General features: G+C 37.2%; 2 protein-coding genes across 3 annotated transcripts in view; both read left to right on the plus strand.

Moving 5' to 3' along the window:
- The window catches only part of LOC128231789 (cytoskeleton-associated protein 5-A-like), a 48,923-nt gene extending 41,127 nt beyond the window's left edge, over positions 1 to 7,796 (plus strand). The window contains exons 38-42 of one of the 2 annotated variants that reach the window (XM_052944985.1): positions 1,799 to 2,027; positions 4,420 to 4,520; positions 4,814 to 4,921; positions 5,069 to 5,137; positions 5,414 to 7,796. In XM_052944985.1, coding sequence (XP_052800945.1) covers positions 1,799 to 2,027; positions 4,420 to 4,520; positions 4,814 to 4,921; positions 5,069 to 5,137; positions 5,414 to 5,563 — 657 coding nt within the window. In that variant the 3' untranslated portion in view covers positions 5,564 to 7,796. The remainder of the gene's footprint in view (positions 1 to 1,798; positions 2,028 to 4,419; positions 4,521 to 4,813; positions 4,922 to 5,068; positions 5,138 to 5,413) is intronic. The other variant, XM_052944986.1, reaches the window with a different exon arrangement.
- A 334-nt stretch (positions 7,797 to 8,130) lies between these two features.
- Positions 8,131 to 19,524, plus strand: part of LOC128231061 (uncharacterized) — a 32,087-nt gene continuing 20,693 nt past the window's right edge. Inside the window, exons 1-8 of the mRNA XM_052943480.1 lie at positions 8,131 to 8,640; positions 9,784 to 9,801; positions 16,007 to 16,138; positions 17,974 to 18,027; positions 18,178 to 18,245; positions 18,458 to 18,612; positions 18,943 to 19,123; positions 19,357 to 19,415. Coding sequence (XP_052799440.1) covers positions 8,582 to 8,640; positions 9,784 to 9,801; positions 16,007 to 16,138; positions 17,974 to 18,027; positions 18,178 to 18,245; positions 18,458 to 18,612; positions 18,943 to 19,123; positions 19,357 to 19,415 — 726 coding nt within the window. The 5' untranslated portion in view covers positions 8,131 to 8,581. The remainder of the gene's footprint in view (positions 8,641 to 9,783; positions 9,802 to 16,006; positions 16,139 to 17,973; positions 18,028 to 18,177; positions 18,246 to 18,457; positions 18,613 to 18,942; positions 19,124 to 19,356; positions 19,416 to 19,524) is intronic.

The following is a 19,524-nucleotide window of genomic DNA, read 5'->3' on the forward strand; positions in this document are numbered from 1 at the left end:
TCTTGATATCTTATTACATTCGATCCCAGAATGGAAAGCAGTTTATAAAAATTAATTGCACTTCGGGCTGTCAGAAAGTGTAAACAAACGAACATAATGCGTCAAAATTACAAAGTTGTGTATTACCGCGACTACATAAACAATTCTTACAGGACTTAAATAGATTGGTTTATTTCCTAAAAATAAATGTTGTTATGCCTATAAAGTCATAACGAATATTATTTAATAAAGCTTGATTGTTTTTATCTTGCCTATTATTCGACATTCTGGTAACAGTTTTGTATGTAAGCACACATAGGTTAATATACCAGCAACTACTTGATGTATTGCATTGAGACTTTATTCAACGACATTCAACCATCCAACCTACTGGAATAAACATGTTAGATAACTCTATTTTGCATATAATGCTAATTATGGTCTTTTATTATTCTGCTTAAGATTTTGCATGTAACCAAATTTAAATCAAGATTTCACCAAATACATCATAAATTGCATTGAAACTTTATACAAGGTTGCCTAACCATCCAACCTTCTTACATAATCAAGTTAGATAACTTTATCTTGCAATTAATTTAAATTTTGCCCCTTTAATATGTAACTTTGAAATTCTTGTTTTTGCATGTTATCAAAATTTTAACCAGGTTTTCACATAGTGAAACCTAGTTATTAGAATGATGAACATCGTTGTTTGAGCGGGGGGGGGGGGGGGGGGGGGGGGGGGGGCTGGGCTCCGGGCGGCGTTTAAACTCACCTATGAAACTGAATAACTTTAGTTAGGGTTGACATGTCTTGACCCAACTTGGTATAAAGGAAGAGTTTATGGAGACCTTTCATGAGATTGCATTTGAGGTCCCTAGGGTCAAGGTCACTATTACTCAAAATAGAAAAATGGTTGAAACTGAATAACTTAAGTTAGGGTTGACATATCTTAACTCAACTTGGTATGAAGGATGAGTTTATGGAGACCTTTCATGGGTTTGTGTTTGGGGTCCCTAGGGTCAAGGTCACTGTTACTAAAAATAGAAAAATGGTTGAAATTGAATAACTTTAGTAAGGGTGGATATATCTTGATCAAACTTGGTATAAAGGAAGAGTTTATGGACACCTTTCATGGGATTGCATTTGGTGTCCCTAGGGTCAAGGTCACTGTTACTAAAAATAGAAAAACAGACACAGACTGAAGTTCTTCTGTCAATCATTGAAAACCTGGTTTCGTCGCATTGCGGCGTTTCTTGTTATTGATTAATGCATGTTTCACCAAAACTTTGTTATCCTTCAAGTGACTAGACACCAGATTATACCATTTCAAGAAAAAAAATGTAAAAAAGTAACATATTGATATTGTTGTGTACAACACATTGAATCTTACTGATTGGTGTATGGTGTATCCGATGGCTTCTGCCACATGCATCTTTTGCAGTTTTTGTGTATTTAGCTAATTCAAAATTTTCTGGGGGTTTTTACCACTTAAACTTTTAAATGCTTAAATGCTGAGACAGCAACAAAATATATTTTAATAATTTAAATGATGTATTATCAGCCTCATGGTATTATCAGCCTCATGATAGATTCATAGAAATACTGTATTTGCCAATTTTGGGACCATCTGGTGTCTAGTCCCTTTAAGCTTAAAAGTGGCGGAAAAGTCAAGCATGCTGTCTCCATGACAGCTCTTGTTGTTTTTTATAACACCCCTTTAAACATCATACTTTTTTACAAAAAATCATTAGATATATCGTTGGGTCATATATTGTGGGGTCATTGCTGATATTTCACTAGTGAATTTAATTTACAGAGTACAAGTAAATCCAAGCGTCTTTCCAAGTCCACCCATGACATGTTGACAGAGATCTTCAAGAAGGTTGGGTCGAAGGAGTACACAAAAGAAGGCCTGCGTGACCTGTACGAGTTCAAGAAAAAATACCCTGAGGCTGACATGGATCCCTTCCTGAAGAAGACAAGCCAGTACTTCCAGAACTACATAGAGAGAGGACTCCATGCCCTAGAGATGGAGGAAACACAAGGTTGGGGCTCCATTAGTTCACCTCTTAAATTGTCATTAAGTAGAACTTCTGAATTTTGTGTGTAATACCAAGAAGTTTAATTCATTGTTTATTATCCCCCGCCAAATCGAAGGTTTCGGGAGGGGGATATTGTTTTGGGGTTGGCTGTCCGTCCATCATTCTGTCCGTCTGTCCGTCCGTCCGAAACCATATCTTGGTAGGCATTGATCAGGAAAAGTTCAAACTTGGTCAGAATGTTCCCCTTGATCAAATCGCGACCACTTGTAGAAGTGGGTCACATGGGGTCAAAAACTATGTCACTAGGTCAAATCTTAGAATAATCTTTGGAACATACTAGAGGCATTATACATTGTCAAATATTCATGAAACTTTATCAGAATGTTTTCCTTGATACACTCTTGGTTGTAAATAAAACTGGGTCACATATGATCTAAAATTAGGTCACTAGGTCAAATCTTAGAAAAATCTTGTCCAAAACCATATCATGGTAATGATTGGTCAAGTTATGTTCAAAATTGGTCATGATGTACCCCTTGATGAAATATGAACCACTTGAGAGAACTTGGACTTATTTAAGACTGGGTCACATATGATCGAAAATTAGGTCACTAGGTCAAATATTAGAATTTTTTGTCTGGAATGGAAATTATTGGTTGGATTATGTTCTTACTTGGTCATTATGTACCCCTTGATGAAATATGGACCACTTGTAAAAGTGGGGCACATGGGGTCAAAAACTAGGTCACTAGGTCAAAACTTAAAAAAATCTTTGAAACACATACATAATGCATGGTCTTATATTCATGAAACTTGATCAGAATGTTTTCCGTGATGAACCCTTGGATATGTTTTAAACTGGGTCACATGTGATAAAAAATAGGTCACTAGGTCAAATCTTTCAAAAATCTTGTCAGAAACTATTTTATGGTGGTGATTGGTCGGATTATGTTCAAACATGGTCAGAATGTTCTCTTGGGTTAAATTTCGACTGCGTTTTAAAGTGGGTCATATGGGTCAAAAACAAGTTTAATAGGTCAAAGCTTAGACAAAATATTGGGAACACACTAGAGGCAATCTAATATTCATCAACTTAATCAGACTGTTATCCTTGATTGTTGTTGAATAGTTTGAAACTGGGTCATATGGGGTCAGAAACCAGGTCAGTAGGTGAAATCTTTGAAAAATTGTGTCCCGAACGAAACATTGGTATTGAATAGTCAGTTATGTTCAAATTTGGTCAGAATGATTGCCTTAATGGAATCTTACAAGAGTTTTAAAATTGGTCACATGGGGTCAAAAACTAGGTCACTAGGTCATATCTTACAGAAATCTTGGGAACACTCTAAAGGCAATACATTTGCTCTAATTTCCATGAAACTTAATCAGAATGGCTGCCTCGATGAAATCTTGGAAAAGTTTGAAACTAGTAGGTCATGTGGGGTCAAAAATGAGATCACTGGGTCAAATCTTAAAAAAAAACTTGTGGAGACTCTAGAGGCTATATTTTTGCAATATATCTGGACCAATCTTCATGAAACTTGATAAGAATATTTGCCTTGATGATATCTTAGATTAGTTTGGAACTGGGTAACATGGAGTCATAAACTTGGTTTCTTGGTCAATTCTATATGCTACATTATATACAATATTTTTTTATTATTTTAAACAGTTGCAATCAAACTCAAACTCATATATATTTTTCACCAATTATTGATTTCCATTCCTTGACTTAGCCCAATCAGGAGGGGATATCAATTCAACGATTTTGCTTGTTTTATTTTTGATTGTTGCCTCTGAATTGGTGCGGTCTGTGTCTGATGTAGCTGTTAATCACATTTAGGTCTGTGTTTCACATAGCGTGTATCACATTTAGGTCTGTGTTTCACATAGGTGTGTATCACATTTAGGTCTGTGTTTCACATAGCTGTTTATCACATTTAGGTCTGTGTTTCACATAGCTGTTTATCACATTTAGGTCTGTGTTTCACATAGCTGTGTATCACATACTGACTACAGTACATCTGTTTGACATGATCATAGATTTGTATCACATTCAGATATCAGTATGTCTGTGTTTGACATAGCTGTGTGTCACAGTCTTATTTCAGTAGGTCTGTATATCACATTCAATAGGTCAATGTTTGACATGGCTTTTTACAACATTCAATAGATCTGTGCTTGATGTAGTTGTGTACCACATTCAATGATCTTGTGTTTGAAATAACTGTGTTTCAAATTCAGTATGTTTGTGTTTGACATAGCTGTGTTTCAACATTCAGTAGGTTTATGTTTGATGTTAGTATTGTGTTTGACATTTTTGTGTATGACATTCAGTAGGTCTGTGTCTGACATAGCTGTGTACCCTGCTTATAAAATGATTTCCACCTCACAGGTGGTGAGAGTCAGGTGGATGCTGGCCGCCCTGCTTCTGACAGATATCTGCAAAGAGCAACTCAGCTCAGAGAAAACCTGGGACAGGACTCAAATAAACAAGTAAATAGTAAATTTCGAAAGATTCACTCCATTGCTCTTAGCATATTCATATTCTTCAGTTGTTCCAATCCCTTGGTACACCCTTATTATATGAACGTTAATAATGTTACAGTGCACTGTTTCTGTTTCTCTGTTGTTTTCTTTAACATACATTGTATAAATGTATCTTCATACCATGAAATATTAAACTTAGTCATTCTTTACTCTTTCCATTGTAACTTATGATTTCTGTAAAATGGGTTATTTTTCCTGTGTTTTTCATTTTCATGGCTTATATGTAAAAACTGTTCTAGCAGATAAGCAATGTACCAGTCGAAGATGCGAATGCAGCACCATATTTCCGTGAGAAACTACGCATGCTACGTGCTCAGTGTGGACTAGACCCCAACACAGCTTCAAAGGTAACCTATTTTTGTTATTTGTGGAAGTATTCCTTTTAGCATGATTTATTGATTTATTGTGTTAAACACTTAAGTAGCTTTAATATACTACTAAAATAAAATAAAATCCTTAAACATGGTTTGTGAGACAGGTTTTGTGTATTACAGGAATCCAGTACAGAGATGATATCAGCCCTTACGCAGGAACCAGAAATCTCTCCTCGGGATTCCTCATTGGTACATATTAAAAATTGATATGCTTTGTTGCTTTGATACTTTATATTTTAATCATCATCTTTGCTTTAAACTTAAACATATCTTCTAGAAGATACTCCTTTGCAATGCTTTGGTATTCAGTTTTCTATAGGCGGTGTTCATGAGACTCCTCAATTCCCCTATGAGAAACACTGTGTTGTGTTCATGAGACTCCTCAATTCCCCTATGAGAAACACTGTGTTGTGTTCATGAGACTCCTCAATTCCCCTATGAGTAACACTGTGTTGTGTATATCAGGAGGAAGGCCGAGACTCTGTGTCAGATGATATCAGCAGCAGTAAGGACTTCAGTGGTGATGGGCCAGCAAGTAAGTCTGCGGCCAAGTTTACAGATGTTGAGTCCCTCAAGGCCCGTCTTGAAAGGATCAAACAGATGGCCAACAGCTGAGGGGGCGGGGCTGTCATATGGGATATACCGACTGCTTTCTGACACCACCCTCCGGGACACACACCTGCTGCAGGGAACACTGCTGACTCTGTCACAGACCTGAACACTGCGGGATGTGTGCCTCGCCATATAAGATATGGTCTTAAGTGATAGACCAAACAGTGAAAGATATGATAATCTCCATAAACTATGTGTGTGTTATTACAGTTTTGTGCCAATATTGGGTATTAGTGAGTGCTTATTAATGTTCATTGATTTTCAAATAATAATACTAGAGTGTTTATTTTTGCTCTTCTAAACAATGACGTTGTCAGGCCTGGTGCAGTCCAGCAGTGATGTTAAGAAGACCAAAAATAAATGCTATCTTTCATAGTGTTCAGCACAAAAAGCCAAAACGTCGATATAATAGCCAGTGCGCATGCACACGCTTCTAGATAACATACTTAATAAAAACAATTAATGACTTAATGGAAATTTCGGGGTTGAAATCTGCTTAATAGCTTTTTGAAAAGGGTCTTCTTAATGATTAAATGTGAATCTGTATGGTAATCCCCTTGGCACTGACGTTAGTCTGAACAGAAACTGTATAGTGCTCTTACTTGTCATTGTTAAACCCTGTATTGCTCTGTCTATGCATGTTACATGTAAAACTTGTTCTGTTTGCCTGATGGCTTTTTATTTCACTTGATTCTGTTTTATTAATGAGAAAATTTACATTGGAGTCGTCAGTAAAAGCTTGAAATCACAGTTGGATAGGGAAATTCATGACTTCATTAGGAATTATATTGGTTTGTGATATGTTGGTTCCCCAAAATAGCAGATGTGATATTTTATGTAGTTGGCACCAAAATGCTAGGCTGTATTTATTCTTCGGAATACAAATTTCCATAATGTTTTTGCTGCATGTTATGGTGAAGCATCCCTGCTGTACATGGCTAGGAGAAAACACCATTCTATGCCTACACATGATATGTATATACTGTACTTCTTGTATATGCCAAACTCAACCTCTGAAATGTCTTCCATGTAATGTCTATTCTGCTATATAAAGTCTTTCCTTCTACGTAATTTCTATTCTTCAATGTCCAAGTACAGCTATAGAACTCTCACTCTATGTTTCACTATCATATTATGTGTCATTTCAATGTCATTAGCTTTCAGTACATTATTTTTAAAATACAAGTAATCAACAGTTGGTGCAATGTAAGCCATTGTGACTTTGTCATCATCTTCCCAGTTTATTTATGGGCATTGATCATCCTGTGTATTTAATCCTTTGTGAGTGAACAATACAATTCCTCCACATGCAATAAAGTGCTTTATATACTACATGGATATATATATATTGTATATACAGCATGTGGCATTGTTTAGCTGCATGTACACTTTTTTATTTGGCTATAATCTATGTTCCACATTTTAACAAAGTTTGCCATGTAAGCTGCAGCCATCTTTATATAATGATTATCTGGTGATTTGTCTGTGTTCAGAATGTTCAACAATAATGGATATCAGTTATATACGTAGTCATCCTTAATATTCAACTCTAGTATGTCCGCACCGCAGATTGACAATCTATTCGTTTACAGGAAGCAGTCAAGTGGTTTAAAGTGTTGCCACATTGTTTGTGATGTTGCCTCATTATATGACATGATGGTATTTCCATTGCTTTTAAAACCCCACAACAACTCTGGTATCCCAGAGATTTCCTAGAAAAATATTGTCATAAAATTTCCATACTTCTGATATTTCATAATCAAATGTATCTATCATGGGTTTTGTATCTAAGTTCACTTCACATAACCGCGTAATGATTGCATAATGTTCTGTTTGTTTTCCTGGAAATTTCCATTTACATTTTCATACAGACTTCACATCGTGTGATACCAACATGTTAATCAAGTGTCTGGCCCTGCTGAACAAATGTCTGCATGTCTGACTGACTCTTCTATCTAACCCTATGTTTCAAAGTTACTGTCATGTGGTCTCTCATCTGTGATAGTCAATCTCCATGGCTCCCGGCCTATTCCATGGTCACAAGTGGTGATTATCACTCATATTATATAAGGCCATGTACACGATGTACCTACATAAATACAGCGCCAGGTACAGCGAATATAGGTCGGAGAGGTGTATGGGAGCTCTACGGTGTTTGTGCTTTGTGTATTTATAATGTTCAACAAACTAATCTCCAACGTTCATGTCAGTTAATAAACGAAATAAGAACACTCAATTATTGAACTTGTTGTTTGTCCCGTTGACGCTTGTATTATAGTTTGTGTATTGCCTAATGTTTTGAAATCGATGAGTGGGAGTTGTCATACACATGTGTAACTATCATTTGATTGATTTGCGTTTTATTCTCTGCGGGGAATTCCCCCTATTTTTGGTATATATATATTTATGTGGTTCTTTCGACGACAAGCAACACTGACGTTTGAATGACATGAATAAACTTCGTATGATTTAAAAACCCATAGAAATTCGCTTTCATAGAAGTAAATCTGTGGCGACTTGGATTTGTGCAAATAGGAGATTACCATTTTAGGTAACGTTTTAAAGGCGTAAAGCTGTATGAGTCAGCGGGCCATTTAAGGGTACCCTGAGTGTTATCTTTAAAACACTATATAATCGACCTAAAGGCAAATGGCACAGTTGAATCGAAAGTAGGTTACAACAGAACATGTATGCTTTGTTGTTTGAGCGGGGATTTCCAATACGCCGCCACAACAACCTGATTCACATGTATTTATAGAACGCCTTCTGTAACAGACGACATCCCTGTCCGAACCCCTCGCACTCAATTGAAACAGCGCAGTGACAGTGAGAGGATGCGTATGATTTAATCATTTCAATATTCGATACATGAGCACTGTTAATGTTTATTGGTATAGCATACCAAATATTTACCAAACTTTTACCTCATATACCGGATACACTCGCTAACTGATTTAAAGTAGCGTTAGTGATACTTTGTGTAGTAAGGAAATTGTGTTTGACAAAGAAAAGTGTGTGACAATGGTTTCCATAACTACCGAGGGAGACAGTTTTTTGGAGAATGAGGATAAACTTGAAAGGTTTGTTGTTTGACTAGACTGTATAATCACGAGTTGGTTGTGAATAATTGGGTGACGACGCCTATTAAGCAACTGATGCATCTTAAATTAGGGTTAATTACATTGACTGCATTTCAAATGATAGTACTTTCTCTAATTTATGGTCGTCTGTAGAAGACAAGACACACAATCTTCAATTTTATCTGAATTACACTGGCATTTGTTTACATATTTGTTTTACATAAAATATAGATATAAACCCTGTTCACATATGCACCACGCTTAAGGGAAAATATGTGATTTTTCATGGAAATCACACCTATGTACAAGCACGTGATATTGACTTTCATTGTGTTTGCTTTGTTTCGTTAGTTCAATAGCCTTGAATAATAGTTAATATTCAATTTAAATTATATTCATGAAACAAAGAAACGGTTGCTGACCAGCGGTCAATAGGTCAGCTTAAGTAGGTTTACACTCCTGGCTACTGGTCGCCTGTCCGACAGGTGGTGAACAGATAATAAACTGTTTTGGTGTTAACTCACCAAGCTGACAGGAATTTTGACATGCTTCTTAAATTACAAAACGTTAACATACCAGCTTTATTAATCCGCATTTACTTTCGCGAATATACATTTGGGTAACTTGGCTCTGGTGCAAGAACCAAATACTTGTTTTAATCAATAGATCTTCGGGAACCGTCGAAAAACTACAACATCAACAACTACAATAACAACAACAAAAGCATGCACCCGGATATTCGTATCACCGTACGTAATGAACTGACATTGCCAGCGTGCATTGGTCAGTTATGTTCTCAATGGATTATTGTAAGCCAAGTATGACCTTTTGGCATACCTATGCATATTTGAAATATTTTGTTAGACAATTGAAACTGAACTCAATGTATTGGTTATACTGACTAAGTCGCGATAAATTGATAAATATTTGTAGTAATGTCATGAAAACTTTACAAATATTTTCATTGTTGTGGTGGGCAATTCACGATTTTAATTAAGCAAGAATACGTTAGAACGAACCTGCAACATTCCACACACACGTACTATAAATGAATATAAATAAGCATAACCTTGTTATGTGTAGAATGAAATTCGGTTTTTATTTGAGGGATACTGATCCTAGACGTTGTGTTGATTGTTCCAGGAGTTGCTGTAGATGCAGGTGAGTACCTGGGTGATGGTGATGCTATCAGACAGAACTCGATCATAAACACAGGTTTTGTCCCCTTTGTCTTCTCAGAAATGCTGTGTATTTCGTAGAGCGCTGAACATTGAACAGTTTATGTCTTCTGATCACCCGTAGTCCGTAACGTATATGACTATTGTTGTTTGGAGAAATACCTGCCTTTCATCCTGATAACCCTGTTAGATGAATGGTGACGGTTGTTACACCGGTAGTGTGTCACCACTGATCTCACATCTCAATCACATTCCTGGTCCAGTCCGTCCAATCCTTGCTTAGGTAGGTGACCGATTACATGGCTATGACATGAACAGCTCGTAAATTTGTCACCTGGCCGTGCTCCGTCGCACGACTGGCTGGTGCCGTGTCCCTTGTCTCGTGTCTGTTTTGCTATGTGCACGGATATATCGTGCAGAAAGTGTGGATTTACCACTAGAATGTGAGTGTCTTTACCATCCGACCTCTGGTTGTTTGTTGTTGTTTATTTAAAAAAAAACTCATCAATATGTCTCCTTATAATTAGTGTGTGTTTAGTAACGGGTTGGTTTTAGGTCTAATGTTTAGTTACCTTATTGTTCGCTAGATATACCGATCCTGTTTCGTCTCTGTCAAGTGTATGTTTTGAATATCTTCCTTTGCATAACTGATATACACACCACAGCGTTATCTTTTAAAGCGGAAAACTCCTAAATCATCACTCCATTAATCAACCTTAATTTAGAACGGAAGTTTATGGTCTTTTGTTTATTTATCTGTACTTAATTATAATATTTACTTTTTCTTAAAAGAGCAATCAAACGTTTTTCTATGAAATGTTTGCTCATCATAGGTCGATTAAAAGGATGTGAAGTTCAAATGAAACACCTATTTTAAACAACATTGAATTAGCAATGTTGATGTATACTTTGCCTCGAGTGGTTTAAATGTCAATCACGCAACATTTTAAACAAATGTAGAGCAACTAAATCATTACCTTTGAAAGTTGCTAGTGAAAAATATTACAAGTGTCTTTGCAGTATTGTTCTCCCTTTCAAGTCCGTCGGACGCTCTCATACTGGTCTCGGGCAGTGCTTATATTTTATGTATCGTACAGTGACAGTTTTGTCCGGATTTTCTCGGACCGCCGTCCTCTTTAGACGGAGAATATAACATAGCTGATGAGACCGCTATGCGATGTCGTTGTCCGTTTTAAACACGTGTATGACCGCTTGTACATTATGACCGCTTGGAATTCGAACAAATCTTAGGGTTTTTTTAAAAAAAAAACGTCTTGCGAAAGGTTGTGTGTACCAAAAAACATTAATGTATAAACTAATTGAGGAATGAAAAAATTCAGAATATGTGGCCGTTATTTTCATGTTTGATCACAACGTGCAGTAATGTTTTGCCTTTATCAGCATTCTCCAAATAGTTCGTGTCGTACAATCATAAAATCATGTGTTCCAATCATAGTCACAAACAATAGGTTTATTTATTGACATTAGGTCCGATTGGCTTGCATTGCTAAACGTTCATGCACTGCGTTCTCACTGAGGCCCCTGAAGCGGTCCTTCGAGATAAGGTGTTCACTATGCCACCATGCCAGGTGTGTGTTTTGTCCCTACGTCAAAGGCCGTGTTTTGTTCCTCCGTCAAAGGTAGCCCCCCACCCCCCCCCCCCACCCCCCACCCCCCATTCCTTCCTGATCGCGTTCACGCAGAGCACCCGGTTTCCAACCTTATAAAGGGTTAGAGATGCTCATTGCTGGATGAAGTGTGGCTTTAATGAGTATGCAAACTGAAATGATAGCGACAGTAATTGTATGTCTGACATCAGCCAGTTCACCATTTTTTATTCTCTCCGTCGTATCGGTCAACATTTTCCTTGTCTTTGGTTGGCTTGTTGATAATTAAGAAACAAAGTCATGATATTAATGATTGACCAGCATCGTTATATTGACGATAAGTGTGCCAACTTCCTCTTAGATTAATGGTTTTATATGTATCAATAAATGTAACACTTGTGTGAGATGTTAAACATAAAAGTGACAATTTTATACAAATGTATTCATGATTTATGTTGATTTTCGATATTGCAATATGTGATGACCATAATTCATCATAATTGACGTTTGTGTTAAGATAACAATTACTTTCTTTCCTAAATATTTAAAAAAGAAGGTTTTTTTGTCTTTCGAAACTTATATTCTGAATGCTATAATTACATATCATTTCTTTGTACGCGCATTGTGAGTTAATGTAATATAGTGCAATTATTTACAGACGCCTACCCTCTCCAGCAAATGTTCGTTGAACAATTATTGCGTATGATGGCTTAAATGAATACATTAACACAACGACATCATTAACCCATGCGCTTAATTATCATTAACTGCTTTTGGTGTTCGACCTTGCGACCATTCGTTATCGAAATAAAAGATCGATTGTCTTGGTTTAGTTGTCAGGTATTTTCATGAATTGAACTTCATTGTTTCCATTTTTGTGGGTTCGCTTGTATGAGGCGATCATAAGCAAGGGTCTGTGAGTTGGTACAGTCTGTATAGCCGGTTTTGTGGACAAGGTTGAATGTTGGTCTGGAAGTCGACCGAGTCTGGATATATTAACTTCTTTCTCCGGGTAAGTGTTAGTATCAATGCATCCGGGTTGATCCATGTCAGTTGTATCAACCGCGTATATTTTTTTTATCTGCCGTACGAAATGAAAAAAAAAAGATGTTTCAAAGGAATGCTTAATACAACTGGCCACTGGATCTGAAAATAACCTTACAATCGGCGATATAGACTAATAATATAGTTCCAGCAGCGACTTGTATTTAATTGACCTATTTGTACAGCGTTTGCAATGTCTGATATTCCTGATATGAAACACTCGACCTTTATCACGGTTATTTTACAATAATAAATAAGGGGATCAATTTGTTTAGATAGACATTATAATTGGACCTGACCGCTCCGTTGCTGGGGCATACTGTTTGCCTTTGACTTTTCGACCCGGAAAGTCAGAATTCTGAAAACTTGAATTCACTGTGCTTTGTATTTCACATACCATGCGAAAGTACATTGCTCCAATTGCATCATTTCAGCTGTCATAGATAGAATTACGAAGAATTCAGAAATGTTATTGTACTTAAAGAAACCCACATGCATAAAATATGAAATTGGCATACACGTATGACAGTATCAGAACGCGAAGTTATCATTGATTGTATCTGCAGTGTCGCCCTGTGAAACATTGACATCTGACAGGATTATTACCACAACTATTTCAACCTGACATAACAGACAGTAAATAGGGTCAATATTTAAACGTATTAAACAACTGTATGATTGAACAGAGGTTTGTTTGCTTTCCCAAGGAGACTATTGCTGATCATAATTTGTCAAACTTCTGGGGGAAACTGAGTTCCGAAAAATGGCCCGGAATGTTTATCACTCACTGTAGTTTTATATCATTAAATACCCATGACATACTCGTAACTCCAATAGGAAGATATGGCACACTTGAAGTGTTGTTAGATGAACTGTGTAAACGCTGCTTACACGATAGAACGTGTGGTGAACTGTACGTGTGTTGTACCTCATTCGCCGGTTGGCAAGTGTGAATGTGTGGTAAACTGTACGTGTGTTGTACCTCATTCGCCGGTTGGCAACTGTGAATGTGTGGTAAACTTTACGTGTGTTGTACCTCATTCGCCGGATGGCAAGTGTGAATGTTTGGTGAACTGTACGTGTGTTGTACCTCATCCGCCGGGTGGCAAGTGTGAACGTGTGCTGAACTGTACGCGTGGTGCACCTCATTCGTCGGTTAGGAAGTGTGAACGTGTGGTGAATTATTCATGTGGTGCACCTCATTCGCCGGGTGGCAATTGTGAACGTGTGGTGAACTGTACGTATGTTGTACCTCATTCGCCGGTTGGCAAGTGTGGGCGTGTGGTGAACTGTACGTGTGGTGCACTATAAGTGTGTTGTACTTTATTCGCCGGGTGGCAAGTGTGAACTAGCGGTGAACTGTACGTGTGTTGTACCTCATTCGCCGGTTGGCAAGTGTGAACGTGTGGTGAACTTAACGTGTGTTGTACCTCATTCGCCGGATGGCAAGTCTGAGCGTGTGGTGAACTGTACATGTGTTGTACCTCATTCGCCGGATGGCAAGTCTGAGCGTGTGGTTAACTGTACGTGTCTTGTACCTCATTCGCCGGATGGCAAGTCTGAGCGTGAGGTGAACCGTACGTGTCTTGTACCTCATTCGCCGGATGGCAAGTCTGAGCGTGTGGTGAACTGTACGTGTCTTGTGTCTCATTCGCCGGATTGCAAGTCTGAGCGTGTGGTGAACTGTACGTGTCTTGTACCTCATTCGCCGGATGGCAAGTCTGAGCGTGTGGTGAACTGTTCTTGTTTACCTCACATGTTGGTTGCAAAGAGTGAATGTGAAATTGTTGTGGAGGTAGCCATCGCTGGACACTATCGGGATACTTTATATGGGAATCAATGTTTGTGTCCTTTGTTAGACACACACGTTAGGTAGAGCTGATTTCATAGTTTTGTTTAGATATACATAATGATAAACGGATTTATGCCTCCGAATTGCGTATAGAAGTCGTACTGTAAGTCCGTCCGTCCGTCAGTCTGTTCGTCAGTCCGTCGTCCGTTAAACTCGATATACCCGTAGGTTATTTAATTATGTTAAAAAACAATGGATAGAGAAGAAGTCATTATCTCCTCCTACCAATCCTAATTAGTATTTTTTTCATATATATATATATATATATATATATATATATATATATATATATATATATATATATATATATATATATATATATATTTTGCGTAACTCAGCCGGTAGTCATAGACAATGGCATGAATAATTTTGAATTTTGATGAAACTGAACTCACCTGTTCACCGCCCCCAACACGTGTTAGACATGCTCGCCACCACATTGATGGTAAAATAGATAATTTGCGTTTAAATTAACACTAATGTCTCTAAAAATTGTCGACGCTGCATTTTATGTGTTCATGCAGTCTGTACAAAAATACTTTTCTTTTTGTTTGCCCACAGTGTTGCATAGTAATAAAAACTTACTTTACAATTCTTTACAATTGCTAGTGATGAATAAAATGCTAATAAGCGCTATATGACGTAAAAAGTGCGTATATCGCGGTTGAAACTGCTAAGATATTCCGTGCTGTGCCTCGCGGCTTGTCTAGGCGCTGCGTTTAGCCTGTGCCCGCGGTGGTACCGTTCCTCTGAGCCGCGCTTCGGCCGTTAGTCCCCTCCGCTAGCAGGCTACCACAGTCAGTTGCTACCTGGCATCACCAAGGCACGGGACTAGTACTGGACTAGGGTCTGAGGTGTCTGTGAATTGTTACTGTGAAAAGTTTCTATAGTTATCGTTGCGATATCGTGTTAATATTAAAATTATAGATTGTTGCAAAATATATGAGGCACTTGATTGTTCTTGGAAATATTACACATTCGAACCAAAGGTAGCCACTAGGTACAACGTTAAAATACTTGTGAATATATATATATATATATATTATTATTAGTCACTTGGTATTTAATAGTTTGGAAGAAAAAATGGACATGGTATTTAATAATTTGGAAGAAAATAATGGACATGGTATTTAATAATTTGGAAGAAAATAATGGACATGGTATTTAATAATTTGGAAGAAAATAATTGACATATATTTTTTTTATTTTTTATTAAATGATTATTTCATTTGTAATAATTATGTCGGAAGGCCCCAAATCGCGCGATTCGGCTCATATGGCTTTTATCGCAGTAGTGCTTTTATTATATCAAGAACTTTTGGCTGATAACTTCACTTGTTCCGGATTGCACAATTTAGACTTTATAATAGAAACGCAAGAACATCTAAGCCATCGGTATTTCTAAGAGCCACTTGCTGAAATAGTTTTATGGGCGATTATTTATGACATTTATATGAATTCTACTTATACGACTGCTTGTTAATGCTATTGTTGTCTATTTAATCAGACGTTTGGTATTCGATGCGATGGTATACATGTATTTAAGACAATGCGTATATATTCGTTCTTGTTGTTAATGTAGTTGAATATAAGCGATGATAACAAGTTGTGTAGGTGACATGAATAGTTAGTCCACCTCCAGTAATAGAACATATCTGATATATCTAGTGTGCGTGTCGTTACAGTAGTGCGGAATCTCGGCGGACGGACGAACCCCCTGGCGTCATGTCGATCCTGTGTCTGGTAGCCCTCAAGCGGCGCCTCTGGCTGCTCCCCATCCTCACTTCTGGCTGGCTCTTCTCCTCCTTCTGGACATCGTGAGTACACACATTGAACAGTTTTCAATAATCGCACATGTTCAGTAAAAAAAACAAAATGTTTGTTCGAGAGCAAATTGTCTAACGGGGACAAAATAAATGCCTATGAAAAATCACACGATGCAACATTTGCAAATGCAAGTTCACAATTTCCTGTATTAAAATTAACCTTTTTACAAGGTTTTCAAATATGTGATTGAAAAATTATATGTGAGATTTTACCGTCACGAACATACAAGTCATAATAAATATAGCGCTATTACTTCTGACAAGCCATGGTTTGATGAGGATTGTTATAAAAAAGAAGGAGTTTCTATAGCATGTTAAGTTTGTATAGATTAGATAAATCAGAGGGAAATAGAAAAAATATGGCAATTAATCTATTATATGTGTCTTTGGAATCATGTTTTCACAACCCAGATCTATTCTGTCGACCTATCGCGGTGCAGTATAGTAATATTCCTTCACCATTTTGGGAATGGGGCCGGTGCCTTTGAAGTTGAGGAAAATGTGTCATTTTATTTAAATTCTAAATTCCATTATTGCCGACAAATCAACTCGAATGATTTAAAACACTAAGCAGAAGAGAAAAAAAGTGATAAGGTTTGTTTCTTTAAGAATGCACCACGTTTGCCAAAAACGGTTTGTGGAGACCAATTTCTTTCAAATCGTTAAATTTGGAATTTAATGTTCACATTTTAGGGGAATGGAGCCGGATTAGGTCGGAAAAGAAAAACTCTTGCAGCGCAATTTAAAATATTGACCAATCGAAAGTGGATCAAAGGATATTAACTGACACATTTCCTAAACATATGATAATTATCACAGCCGGGAGCGACATAAGCGTTTAAATATTTTGATAAGAACTTATTTATAACCATAAAGTAATTAATTTATTGTATTCTTCATTAAATTTAGATAAATAATTCATCTAGGACTTCAGAAGTTTCCGCAGTTAAATTAGTTTATGGGTTGATTTCACCCCTTGTCGAAAAATAGTGATTATTTTCTTTAGCTCAATTTTAGCGTGAGCCATACAAGAAAAAAAACATCGGATGATTATTCTCCGTTTATCGCTGCATCCAAGAAAAATATTTTTTTGTGAAAACAGTCTGCAATGCATTCTTGCACGGATCGCAGATGTGTTTTTTCTACCGTAATTCATTAACATCATCTTCAAAAATACTGTTTCGATCCAGGTGTTTAAATTCCTTGATAAAAGTATTTGCTGATAAGCCAGTTTAAACATTTATGTAATCTTCAACTAGGGCAATAACAACTAGAAAACATCAGCGCGAATTACGTAAATGGGTTGCAGTGTATTTTATTAACTAATTTCTTTAACTGACCATAACAAATGATAAATTACTTGCGCGTTTTCCTGCCAGAGTATTCCTCCTACTGGAGAGGATGCCAGTTGATGAGAGCTGTCGTCGCAATCATGCTGATGCCGAGCTTTCTTAGATATAATTATCCATTATTTATGGAAACTCGGGATAACACATAAGACTGATTGCGCTTTAAACTCCTGAAATCAGGAAAACCTATTAATTACAGTGAATCAGATATAACATACAACATCAGACGCATTGCTTTTCCAGACCCAGTCTATTAAATATGATTTGTTGATGTTGTGATTTTTTTTAAATCTAGATAATTAGATCCTCAACTTGCTGAAAGTATTGACACTGATGTATTCAACAACATCCTGATAACTTTAGTGAACAAACACAACATACGATAACATTATTCTATATTTGAATAATCGGCGTTCTTCGAAGTTCTAAACACCATACACACTGATTATAATGACTGTTTGTGTATGTCCATTCCAGGTACGCCATAGCAGTGTCGTACAACCACACGGAGGCAGACTTCCCGTACATAAGGTGAGAAACTCCCGGGTTCTCTTGGGACATATATTGGTTTAATAAACAACAACCTGTTTTCCCTACATTTTTTGACCAACTGACATTATTTATAGTCGTGTCTACAGAAACTTGCCCTCCACATCATGTTCCGTCCGTATTTCGTTTCAGCCACACCGCGATAGAGGCCCCGGAACGGTGTGTGTTCGGACAGATGGTCAACATTGGCGCTGTCATGTGTAAGTATTCTAACTTAAATCGTAGAAAAACCCTGATTTTAAAACAGGAACTTTGCCAGAACATTTTTTTGTCTTCATTTAATCATTAATTAAGTAGAGATATAAAGCAAGCACACGGCATTAACACAATTAACGCGTTTATTTGCTATGGTTCAAGTTATTGTCTCCTTTTTGACTTTGATTATATAAAACACCTGTCACGTATATTACAGTGGGTATGAACGTGATCTTACGTTACCTGTTCGTGAAGAAGTTTTTGTTGTGTAAGGGAACGGCAGGCACAGACCGCTGGTTCCGCGTCAACCTGGCAGGCCTCTGCCTCGGCATTGCATCCGCCTTCGGACTCTCCATGGTCGCGAACTTTCAGGTAACTACACTGTATGGTGTGTAAATATAGCCAGAAATAATATTATGTATAGCCCGAAATACGATTTTGCGTAGCCAGAAATAATATTATGTATAGCCCGAAATAAGATTTTGCGTAGCCAGATATAAAATTGTAAATAGACAAAATTTAGTCTTGTGCAGCAAAAACACCCAGGATTGTGTGTCTAGTCCAATGTAATAGTCGCGAACGAAAGTTACAAGAATTGAAAACATGAAATAATAAAATAAAAAAAAACAACATGAATTTATGAAGGTAACATGGAAGATTTTTGTATGTACATTAATTTCCCGGCCATTGTTTCTATTTTAGACTCAGGTCCAGCGGGTGCCCCACTACATTGGTGCCTTCTTCGCGTTCGGGTTCGGCACGGTCTACTGCTGGGTGCAGAGCGCCCTCACCTACAAGGTCCACTATACCTTCAAAGGAAAGAGAGTCCTCGCCGCCCTCCAGTTCACAAACAGTATCGTGATGACCTTGCTGCTTGTACTATGTATCCTTAAATTATGGGTTGCTTTAGAAAGTTACCGAAATAAAGTTGAATATTTTCGGAGAAAGCGTTCAGATGACTCAAGGTTACTATTCTAATATAAGGCACGATTTGAATATGTCGACAATGTAACTTTTAGTATGTTGCAATATTTTTTATAATTATAGTGTTTTTTAAGAGAAGATCAAAATTATCACAGTAATGTTATAAAGTATTTTACCTTAACCTGATCCAAGTCGGAACCTCAAAGGCCGTGTACAAAGTGCGGGAGTATAGAGGACAAGGAACTAAATGGGTGAGTTTTTTTCTTGGCATTACCAATTTATTTTAACCAACCTATCGCCATTTCCTTATTCCAAGGGCATACCCATGCTATCAGAGACGGACTTATCTAACTCGCAGAA

Source organism: Mya arenaria, chromosome 4, assembly GCF_026914265.1.
Source record: "Mya arenaria isolate MELC-2E11 chromosome 4, ASM2691426v1".
Lineage (NCBI taxonomy): Eukaryota > Metazoa > Mollusca > Bivalvia > Myida > Myidae > Mya > Mya arenaria.